Below are 12084 nucleotides of genomic sequence, written 5' to 3' on the forward strand. Positions count from 1 at the left end.
TGAATACAAAGTCCAAAAGAACAGCTAATATTTGTATTAGAAAAACTTTTTTAACATTATAAATGTCTTTACTGACACTTTTGATCAATTTAATGCAAATAAAAGTGCTCATGTATTATTATTATTATTTTTTTTTTTAAATCTTTCAGATCCCAAAACTTTTCAGTGGTAGTGTATGTATTTTTAAATGAAAAGTGTTCAACTGACCTCTCCATCTTCCAGCTCTACGTCCAGGAAGTCAAAGTCTCTGAAGACTCTGAACTGCTGCTCTGATGTGGTATCATCCAGGGTGTCCTCCCGGGTCCCATCCTCAGAGGACACCTGACTGGGCTGATGCTCCATGAGGTCCAGATCACCACAGGATGAGAAGATCACCTGAAACAAATAAACATGACAGTGGAGTCAGCATGGAATCTGAGTATTCAATTAAGGCATCATGCAATGGTCCCATTACTAAGATGCCTTATAAGCCTTACAGGCTTATTTCTTCATATGTTATAATATTATATGCATGATAATTATGATTTTATAATAATCACAGATTTAATCTATTATTAATCTATCTAGAATCTATCATTCTATAAGACTAAAGTGATAAGTATCATATAAAGCTTAATCCTCATAATAATAAAATGTATGGTTGTCTACATAGAGTGTCTTCCCAGGAATGACAGTGAGGACTTACAGACGGGTTCTTGGTGAGGCCAACTTCCTGTCCGCAGAGTGACAGAACATTCACCAGCTTCTCTCTCGTTCGCTTCTGGGAAACAAAAGTAAATTACCAGCTGAAAAAGCCAACTCTGATAGAACCATTAAGATCATCAAGATTTTCATAGCATCACAGTAAACATTAAAAGACAAGAACAGTCCAAAGAAATAAAAAATTCCCTCCTTCATACCATGACTAATATGAACAGCATAAAATGTTGGTCACCTGTGATGATTGTGGCCGTTTCCAGCTGACTGGCACAAGGACGGTATTTGAGTTGGACCCTGAAGAAGTAGAGGACGTGCTACGGGTCACTGCTATCACACGAGCTTTCCCATCTCTCCCTCCAGATCCCTGCAGGTCATCATATCTGCGGCCAATTACCGGTGTCTGGACACAAACACATGCATAAAATACATATTTCACTTATTAAAAACAAACATATATTACAATAAAGGCTGAACATGGACACATAACTCCGACACAAACATAAGCACACCAGCACAACAACAGGTCCTGAGCAGTTTGGAGACACTCACAGACTTACACTACCCATGAGTCACAGCCTTCCTGTAGATAAAGAAGCACATGTGGAAAAACAGCCTAATTGCTGGACTCCTTATCAGTGTGCACCCACTCCATCTGGACAGGATATCACTGCTTCCATCAGGGTGGACAAGAGGTAAAGACTCAATTCTAGGAACTCAGAGGGTTTCCTGTAGTTGCGCATGAAGCCACAAGAGGGCAATCATACACAAAGTTGGCTCTAAGGAGGTCTTTGTTATAACTGGAGAAACAGCACTTCTGGTTCCTGCACCAGCTAAACAACTGGATTTGCGATGAATGGGAATGCAAACAGATAGCTTTCTACAGGTATTACACATTTCCTTGTTTCAGATCAGATGTCAAGCAGAATCAGACTCTGAAATTGAACATTATTATTGGACAACCCAAGATTGTTTAAGCTTTAAGTTATTTGACCTATTCAGTGTCAAAATTCACACAAAAAACAGTCACTTTCCCTGAAGTTGTCCTAAAAGATCACTTCCTGTCATTAGGATGCAGAAGAAACCCTCAGAGAGGTGGGGTCTTAATCACATCCACCCTCACTTTATTCTGAGAGGTTATTAATCACAAATGCAGTCAAAACACATCTCTCCAAACTTTCCGTTGACTGTTATCCCCATATCGCCATCTGAAAGTGAACTGAGAACTTGAGTGACTTCCCCTTAGCCAAAAATGTACCAAAAACAAAAGGAAAAGGGGCTGCGCCTTCATGGGATCTGATAACAAACGTATGCTCAAAAACAACAACATGGCCACACCTCAAGAGGTGAATGAGTCAGAGAACCTGTTGCGTGTAACTGCACTGAAAACTGATGTTTTCTAAAGCATAAATGCTTTTTGTGCCTGCAGAAAACCAAAAAACCCATGCATTTCAACAATTGAACAACAAAATATATTGTGCACACTATGTAAAGTACCTCGGATATGTCAAAATGGAATTCCAGTGTCTTTCCTGGCAAGGCTTTAGATGAGCCATCCCACATCATACGGCTAACCTCCAGGTGGGCTAGATCGCCATGGGCGTAGGATGGCAGGGATAGGCTGGCTGAGCGGGAAACGACCAGCTTCAAAATGTTCAGAGCTTCTTTCCAGTGAACCGTCTATAGAGGACACACATATTGGTACGACAAATCAGATCGAAATTCTTACAAATTACCAGATTAATCCTAATTCAAGTGTTTCAGCAGAAAGGATCTCACCTGTACAAATTTCTCAATGGTCTTTAACACCTCTACATTGAAAGGTTTGACCTGAATTCCTGCCAAATCCATGTGGCTAAGCAGACTGTAGATGATCTGCAGCAGGGGCTGTTGCATGCTGGGTAATCCTTTATCTAGCAACTATGAAGAGAGGTCAGCTGGTTTTAAAATGGTGTTCTTCACATACAGTATAAGCAGCACCATATCTGCCATTTCGTAACTTATACTTGAGGATATTTAAGCCTGTCAGGACAGCTCACCTCAGCCATGTATGTCACCAGACTAAGCGTGATGTCAGAGAAAGCCTCGTGCAGGTAGCGACAGACCACATTAACCCACGAGAAGGGGTCTCTGGTGTAAGAACGAGTCTTATATAGGGTCATTACATGAGCCAGGTGAGATAGTTTAGTGTTCTTGTCTTTCTCCTCTAGACACACCTAGAATACACACCACACCATAAACACATAAATACAGGTGTAACTGTGTTTAAAAAAATAAATATTATTAGTGTACACAGACAACTACTGACATTAGCTCATATATTTCCTTATTTTTATAATGTTTTTGTTTTACTTCATTTTTTATGTATTTAAACATTTGGGAGCTCATATTATTTGTATACTTGTATGATGTAATATTATTAATATTTTGTTTTTTGTGGCCAATTGTTTATCACATACACACAGAATGTATTCTACTACTGACTGACACTGTTGATCAAAATAAGACACTAGAAATGTGCACACTAGCTGAGATTTTATAGTAAATACGTAATAGTTTTCCTGTTACAACAAAACAAACACTTATGAATTGGGATATACAGGTGCTGGTCATATAATTAGAGTATCATCAAAACATTGATTTATTTCACTAATTCCATTCAAAAAGTGAAACTTGTATATTATATTCATTCATTACACACAGAGTGATATATTTCAAATGTTTTTTTTTTTATTTTAATTTTGATGATTATAACTGACAACTAAGGAAAATCCCAAATTCAGTATCTCAGAAAATTAGAATATTGTGAAAAGGTTCAATATTGAAGACACCTGGTGCCACACTCTAATCAGCTAATTAACTCAAAACACCTGCAAAGGCCTTTAAATGGTCTCTCAATCTAGTTTTGTAGGCTACACAATCATGGGGAAGACTGCTGACTTGACAGTTGTCCAAAAGACCACCATTGACACCTTGCACAAGGAGGGCAAGACACAAAAGGTCATTGCAAAAGAGGCTGGCTGTTCACAGAGCTCTGTGTCCAAGCACATTAATAGAGAGGCAAGGAAAGGAAAAAATGTGGTAGAAAAAAGTGTACAATCAATAGGGATAACCGCACCCTGGAGAGAATTGTGAAACAAAACCCATTCAAAAAATGTGGGGGAGATTCACAAAGAGTGGACTGCAGCTGAAGTCAGTGCTTCAAGAACCACTACGCACAGACGTATGGAAGACATGGGTTTCAGCTGTCACATTCCTTCTGTCAAGCCACTCTTGAACAACAGACAGCGTCAGAAGCATCTCGCCTGGGCTAAAGTCAAAAAGGACTGGAATGCTGCTGAGTGGTCCAAAGTTATGTTCTCTGATGAAAGTAAATTTTGCATTTCCTTTGGAAATCAGGGTCCCAAAGTCTGGAGGAAGAGAGGAGATGCACACAATCCACGTTTCTTGAGGTTCAGTGTAAAGTTTCCAGTCAGTGATGGTTTGGGGTGCCATGTCATCTGCTGGTGTTGGTCCACTGTGTTTTCTGAAGTCCAAGGTCAACGCAGCCATATACCAGGAAGTTTTAGAGCACTTCATGCTTCCTGCTGCTGACCAACTTTATGGAGATGCAGATTTCATTTTCCCACAGGACTTGGCACCTGCACACGGTACCAAAGCTACCAGTACCTGGTTTAAGGACCATGGTATCCCTGTTCTTAATTGGGCAGCAAACTCTCCTGAACTTAACCCCATAGAAAATCTATGGGGTATTGTGAAGAGGAAGATGCGATATGCCAGACCCAACAATGCAGAAGAGCTGAAGGCCACTATTATAGCAACCTGGGCTCTCATTACACCTGAGCAGTGCCACAGACTGATCGACTCCATATCATGCCGCATTGCTGCAGTAATTCAGGCAAAAGGAGCCCCAACTAAGTATTGAGTGCTTTACATGCTCATACATTTCATGTTCATACTTTTCAGTTGGCCAAGATTTCTAAAAATCCTTTCTTTGTATTGGCCTTAAGTAATATTCTAATTTTCTGAGATACTGATTTGGGGATTTTCCTTAGTTGTCAGTTATAATCATCAAAATTAAAAGAGATAAACATTTGAAATATATCAGTCTGTGTGTAATGAATGAATATAATATACAAGTTTCATTTTTTGAATGGAATTATTAAAATAAATAAACTTTTAGATGATATTCTAATTATATGACCAGCACCTGTAATGCAGGATTAGGTGTTGAGAATGGATCAAGTTTGTCTTAACATTTAGGTGTAAATGTCAATGAAGTGCAGGGTGTGTTTTATAGTAGGAATGTGTAAAGAAAAGAAGGCAGGGCAGACCTGTGCGATCCTCTCAGCACTTTCTTTACAAAACTGTGTAGGGCTACCGAAGTGTTGCACCAAGTGGGGCAGCAGACAAAGCACATTCAAAGGAAAACCTGAGTAGACAGAAAATAAAACATGCAATTATGAAATTTTGAAAAATTATGAAAACTTGCTAAATAAAAAAAAAAAGATCTGGAAGCATATCAGTTTGAGAAGCCTTCATTCAAAATCGTCTTAAACCTTTCACAAGATTTTTATACAAAATTAAGCTTGGGACAAGATACTTTTTTTTTTGCTCAAACTAGCCTAGTTTAAACACTAACTGTTTGTACACTGACAAAGTCTACAAACCGACCGAATCAGGAGTAAAAATCAATCATAAAGTCATTTAGCAACTTTAGACCTACAGTATATAAAGTTTTAAGAATCTGCCACTACAAATATCCACTCTACCCACCTATAGCCTGTGATGTGTCCACCACTGGCACTCGTGAAACAGGTGTAAGCTGACAGAACAACTGAAGCGTAAGATCATTTGTTGCTGGAGAAGTGAATCCCTTTAAGAGCAGCTGCTGCAACCCGGAAAAGCCACTCCACCTCAGTTGAGCCTGGAGCTTTTCTAGTCTCTCCCTGTTCTCCTGCAGATCCAACGGAACCCGCGCCAGCAGTTTGTGAACCAGCCTCAATGACATCTGGTACTCGAATTCAAAGTCAGACTCCATGAGCGACACCGCCACCCAAAAGATGGTGGCGAGCAGGTTGGCTGGGTGACTGGAGTGGGACGGGTCGGTGATAACACTTGTGTCAGCGCGTGTGGAGTTGGAGGACGTGCTGCGGGCCGATCGCAGCCCCTGTTGGGTACAGGCTTGGATGCGGTCTAATGTGGCACTGCGAGGAGGGTTGGAGGAAGAGTTTTCCCCGCTTTCGCCAAACTTTTTAGGGACAGAGTAACTGCGCTGGTGCCTGTTGCGCTCATTAGTCCCACCCTCTTGATGCAGGTTCAGCTGCCCTGTGCTCTTACGGTTTGGGTTAAGTTTCCCGCTCACCAGAAAGTCTGGCGATGAATCTCTGTATTTGGAAGAGACATAGATAAAGAAAAGGTTAATTTGTTCATATTTTTTTTCTCTGAATATATTATGTATACTACCATTCAAATGTTTGGTGTCAGTAAGATTTTTTAAAATGTTTTTGAAGGAAATCTCGAAAGATGCATTTAATTGATTAAAAATAGAGTAAAACAGTAATATTGTGAAATATTATTACAATTTAAAATAGCTGTTCTGCTTTTTTTGTGGAAACTGTGACATTTTTTCAGAATTCTTTGATTAATATAAAGTTCAAAAGAACAGCATTTATTTAAAACATTTTGAAAAATGAGCATTTCTGTAACTATGTAAAAGTTTAATTTATTGCATTTAATGCATCTTTGCTGAATAACTGTCTTAATTTTTCTTAAAATCTTAACTGTCATTTCTTTCTTTTTTTAAAAAAAAAACCTTACTAATTATAAACTTTTCAATGGTAGTGTAGTTATAAAATATTTTTAGATTGAAATAGTAGGAAAGCATAAAGTACACCATGAAATTCTAACCTTGTCAAAGCTGCCATAAGTTCACTGTTGTTCAGACATTCAGCTAAATTATCCACAACAGATTCCAGGGTAAGTAAAATCTCCATGACGTAACCCTGGAAAGCAAAATAACATTAAAAACTACAGCAATGAGAAAAATAAGAGCATACAGAAATATTTGACCACTAAATGCATTTATTGCATAGATGTTATTTAACAGTCTGGTTGATGGATACACACCTGAACTTCATCCCCGTGCTCCCCCACAACCTCCACGAGGCGTGAGAGCAGGTCGGACACAGCGTGGGCAGAGAGGGGCTGTCTCAGGGCTCGGAAGATCTGGAACGAGCGTCCAGCGTAATGGCGAGAGGAGCTGCAGAGGGCCGTCTGCAAAGCAACGTCGCTCAGCTGATGCTCTAGATGGAAATCTGACACATGACAGAAACACTTATCAACCGAACACTGTGGCACTGTAATGTATAAGGTATTTCATTCTGTCAACATGAAACATAAATGCACTAAAATGTTAGGTAATTACCTGATTTGGACTCCTTGAACACAGAGACCACATGCCGCAGGAAGTTGGTGAGCTGCTCAGCGCTCTTAGAGTTGGGGTTCTTCGGCGTGATGTCTTCGTGGCACCAAAGCGGTCCGAAAGCCCTGAGTAAGGACAGGACAGTACTCCATGCACTGTACCACCACAACCACCACCAAAATCACAAATACATGAACTACTACTCTCTAACTGCCTGATTTACTGACGCTGGAAAATGCCCAAAAGTTTTGCTGAAGAAAAAATGCAAACAACATGTGAATGACATATTTATCAAATTGCATGTGTGTGAGTTTAAAATGTAAAATAATTAAAATAAATGTACAATTATTTTTAGTAAACTAATTTAAGAAATTAGAATAATTTAACATAATAATAATTAATAATTACACATAAATGATTTAAGACTAAAATTTTTTATAAATAAAAAAAAAAAAATTCTTTGGCCACTAGGGGATGTGTGAGCTTGTAATATAATAAAATGTTGATGCACCATCCATTTTTGTCTTGTCATCCTGGTTTATATGCATTCTAGATCAGCGTCTAACTCCTCATTTATATCAGGCTTGTGTGTATTTTTTTAAAAAAAATAATGGGAAAAAAACTGATTTGCGTTTTAATCTATTTTCATCCACGTATATTGAAACAACTTCTATAAATTGCCACATACCTGGTGGTGAGGAACTCAATGAGCTTGTTGGTTTTCTCATCTGATTCTGTGGAGGACTCGTCCAGCTCCTCAAGGTCAGCTGTAATTTGTGGCAGGTTTCCAATGCTTCCACCCAGGCTCACACTGGAGGAGGTGGAGGATGAGCTTAGACCAGAATCCGCCACTGGTGACGCTTGCCACTCTCGCAGGAAGTCGAACCCCCCTGTTCAGACATGAGTGTGGTTTAGTGACGTAATGCAAGCAGGTTATAAATCTGTATGTGCTTAAAATGTTTTTGTTTTCCCTTTTCTTATTATTGTGCCTGTGGCCTGGTTTCAAAATTAATCTTAGCTAATTCGCCTGTAGACTTCGCTGCAGGTCTGTAAGATTAGCATATCAACCACACTTATCTAAAAAATGCCAGGTGTATTCCAAGCTTTAATTGTTAGCAGTGACTTTTCACATGTGTGTCTATTCAGATATCAGTTTAAAAAAAAGGGGGGTGGGACATCAGTGACATGCAGGATGAAAGATTAAATGCTATAAAAACCTCAGTCATAATGCAAACTGGGACTTGGCATAGTGTCTGGCCTAATTACCTCCATCTCAGTCTCTTCTATAGTAAGAAAGACAAACAGCTGCCAGAAATACTTTGAATTCTATGCCAAAGAAAGTTAAATCCTAACCCTTGGGGTTTTGTTTGATAATAGTTACCTACTTCCTCATTGTAAATTCAAGCTGTGAAAGAAATGTAGGTGAATCCTATACTCAGTGGTTCACACTGACTGCTCTGTGCTGCAGGTGATGTGACAAAATAAGGTCAGTTGAGTTTTAGGTAAGGTTTTTGTGCATTGATTATGCTGTGCAAGTTGCCAGGAATGGAATGTTTTCGTACAGTTGCTGTATTTAAACCAAGGAATAGTGGGTAAAGAAACAATTGCTGCACCCAGGAATATTTCACAGGTTGTTCGTCATAGATCATGTTTGATTTGAGTGTCCACTTTGTCTCTCTCCTGGATACTTTGATTTGAGAACAGTTATCTTTTCTGATTTTTTTTTTTCTTATGGGAACCGAAACAAAAGAAATTGTAATTGGTTTTGCTCCATGGTATGAAGAAACTGTCTGTGAAAGTTTATTTCTGTTGGTGGAGTCTTTTTGTGTCATGCTGTATTTAAAGCATGGGATTCTGGGTTGAGAACTGATTGTACCTGAGTAGGAGTATTCAGGCTGGTAGCTGGATTTAACGGTGAGGGTCTTGTTGTCACCGATCTCTCTGGTTAGTAACAGGACAGAGGCAATGACCTGGAAATTGTTGTTGCAGGAGAGGGCGATGAGGAGATGCAGGAGTAACCTCTTGCTGTGCTCAAACACCTCCGGCCTGTAATGATCCAAACCTGAGAGGACAGACATGCAAAGGTAAATGAACTGAACTGAATTGAGCTGAATAGAACAGAAGCCAGTGAAGCGGATAGGAATGAAACACATTCTGAACATGAACGAAATTACTTTCAAAGGGTGTTCCCACTGTTGTACGGTTGCATAATGCGGATAACACAACATGTTTCCAAGGAGCAGCACAGAACACAAAACAGGGCTCTGTGCAATAAAGCATACTTGTAATATAGTCTAAGTGTTCAGTAAGTTTTTTAAAATAATGTTTCAGACCTACCACAGAAGATATATTTTTCTGTAATTTGTGATTTTAAGTTAATTAAAAAAAAATTGCTGATTTCCATATTAAGAACTACCCTTATCACTACCACAAACACAAACTTCATGATTTGATTCGATTCTGATTCAATATGATTTGATTCAATATCGATTATTTTGGATATATATCAGATACAGTACATGGCAAATTTTCTCAAGGAAAAAAAATCTCTCAAATAATGCTGTAAAGTATGAAGTATACTGTACATAGAGTCAGTTGGTACTGCAGTACTGTAATATTGAAGGTTAAAATGAACTGATTTGTATACAAACAAATTACAGTCAAGGACGTTTTTATAATAATTAAGTTATAATACTAACTTTACAACTACATAATCATTTCTACACCATTCTACTTCGTTTTTGAAATATAAATATTTAAATGGTGGCTGTCATAAAAACTTGATTTATTCAGACATGCATTGAGTACTGAAGAACATTATATGGTGAATATATTTAGCAAAATGCTCCTTTCTCATTTTTCTAGCTGACTAACAAGTTTATGATTTTTCTGAGATAAATGTGACGTTACGTGACATATTGTTTACAAGCTGTTTTATTGACGTCTTTCCGTGGTTGAAACACTGATTAAGTGATTACATGACACACGATACAGATTTCCATGAGTACTCTATCTTTTAACATATCTTCAGATATTTATTTCGCACTGTAACTGGTATTAAAGTGGAGGAGATGATCAGTTCATGTGCGCCTCGCACTGGTGCTTCTCTTGAACTGAGGCACTACAGTGATCTGTCACGCCACATTAAATAGCACCAAAACTGTATCTGTTTTTTGAATTTCGTGATAAAATGGAAATAATTTGACATCTGAGACTTTGTTTTATATTGAAAGTAACAAAGCACAAAGACTATTGTGATTTATTGTATGGGAGGCGTGCTACAATGTTCCGTTCATTCATCAACTGAAAACAGGATAGTCAATTCTTGGGATTTAAGAATCAGTATCGGATCGTAAAAATGAGAATCGATTAAAATCGAGAAATCTATATTTTTTACCCAGCCCTGATATATCTGTATACACAGGCTGTGGAGAAAGTGAACAGTCACTATTGTGCTCTATATGGATGAAAAACAAAATATCACAGGCATGACATAAAGTCAAAAGACATAAAGAGAAAAACGTTGTTGGCACGAGGTGCTGATGACATCAAGAGTCTAAGAAAGATAAGCCATGAGTAGATGGCATTTCGCCAGCCCTCTCTTTCTTTTCTTCTCCTCCTCATTTTCCATCACAGACATTTTTCACATTTCTGACATTGTTGTGCTGTGTTACCCAGACAGATTGCTGGGGTGAATTATGGTGGAGAATGCGGGCACTATATAGACCAGACAAAAGATGTGCGTTCTCACAGCGAGAGACCCAGACACAAACACACTCCTAATTTTTTATAGCTAAAAAAAACACTAGATAAGGTGTTCCCCCACATTTTAATAACATTCAAAAAAAGAGAGACAAAGAGTGCTTACCTAAGAAGAGAGCATGAAGAAGCAGTGGCAGGTGTAGGGCCCAGTCTTCTCTCACACTGTGGTCCACCACCATCTCCGTCATGAAGATCACAGCTATATTGCACCTGTTAGCACACACACACACAAGAACACAGCAAGAAAAGTGTTAAGACAAAAATCACACTGCAACAATACACAGAGAACAACAGATTACAGTATGTCACATCTCAGATTCCTAGACTGAATCAAACGATTCAACATGTTTAATCAGCAAAAAAGAGAGCTGACAGATGCCGACAGGGGGTAACACACTCATCTGACAAAACTTGATCAAGCTGAGGGATGGACATATTCAGTAACTGCAGCCATCAAATTATTTTTACATTTCACAATCTTTGCAAACAAATATTGTCCACTATTTCCTGTCCTCTCTTCACTATTGCATCTATAAAGATGGTAAAACGGGCCTAAAATGAAGTTGTATGGGGTCAGGGAGAGCTGTGACTATGACTCACCTAATTAAATTTAAGATCCATGAAATTATAGACTGGTATAGACAGATGGGCTCTTCATTTGGCTAGTGCATAACCAGACAGAATACAGAGAGGGGAGTTCTTTTTTTTAGCAGATATTCCTGTTATGCAATTCTACTCATATTTTCAATAAGTCATGAGTTTTGATGTATATCTTCCTGTTCAGATGTCAGCGTGAGTCTACACAGATCTGATTAACTTGACAGGTGGTTTATAAAAATCTCAAACACGTTGATGTACCACCCTCTGATGCATGCCTGCCCGTCCATTCCTCCCTCCTGAAAAATCACTGAACGTCATAAGGATGCTGGTAAGAATCACTGTTGTCATGGTAATGGAACAACAGTTCCTTTCTTGTAAACAAAACAGAGCTGAGGGTGACCGCTGTAAAATGCTAGAGCAAACTAACACAAGTGAGTTTTATGGGATTGGGTAAATAAAATTCATCCACTGGACATGAACAAAAGATACTCTGTCAGGATGACTTTATTGTGTGAATCCATGTATGTCTGTGTAAATGTTTTCCAAGTAATGTATATGTGAGGCGGTTTTGTGGGAGGGTTGTAAAAGTTGAAACACAAAAG

At 38.6% G+C, this 12084-nt stretch overlaps 1 protein-coding gene across 11 annotated transcripts in view; it reads right to left on the reverse strand.

Annotated features, from left to right (window-relative positions):
• The window catches only part of fryb (furry homolog b (Drosophila)), a 59271-nt gene that overhangs the window by 9804 nt on the left and 37383 nt on the right, over positions 1-12084 (reverse strand). For 9 of the 11 annotated variants that reach the window (XM_067397745.1, XM_067397744.1, XM_067397747.1 and 6 more), the window contains 14 exons: positions 10989-11092; positions 8997-9182; positions 7809-8010; positions 7124-7275; positions 6826-7013; positions 6607-6701; positions 5473-6083; positions 5031-5128; positions 2736-2912; positions 2476-2616; positions 2194-2376; positions 935-1099; positions 686-760; positions 208-375 (listed from right to left, as the gene is read on the reverse strand). In XM_067397745.1, coding sequence (XP_067253846.1) covers positions 208-375; positions 686-760; positions 935-1099; positions 2194-2376; positions 2476-2616; positions 2736-2912; positions 5031-5128; positions 5473-6083; positions 6607-6701; positions 6826-7013; positions 7124-7275; positions 7809-8010; positions 8997-9182; positions 10989-11092 — 2545 coding nt within the window. The remainder of the gene's footprint in view (positions 1-207; positions 376-685; positions 761-934; positions 1100-2193; positions 2377-2475; positions 2617-2735; positions 2913-5030; positions 5129-5472; positions 6084-6606; positions 6702-6825; positions 7014-7123; positions 7276-7808; positions 8011-8996; positions 9183-10988; positions 11093-12084) is intronic. The other 2 variants (XM_067397746.1, XM_067397754.1) reach the window with 1 other exon arrangement.

The sequence above is a fragment of the Chanodichthys erythropterus genome, chromosome 10 (genome assembly GCF_024489055.1).
Source record: "Chanodichthys erythropterus isolate Z2021 chromosome 10, ASM2448905v1, whole genome shotgun sequence".
Lineage (NCBI taxonomy): Eukaryota > Metazoa > Chordata > Actinopteri > Cypriniformes > Xenocyprididae > Chanodichthys > Chanodichthys erythropterus.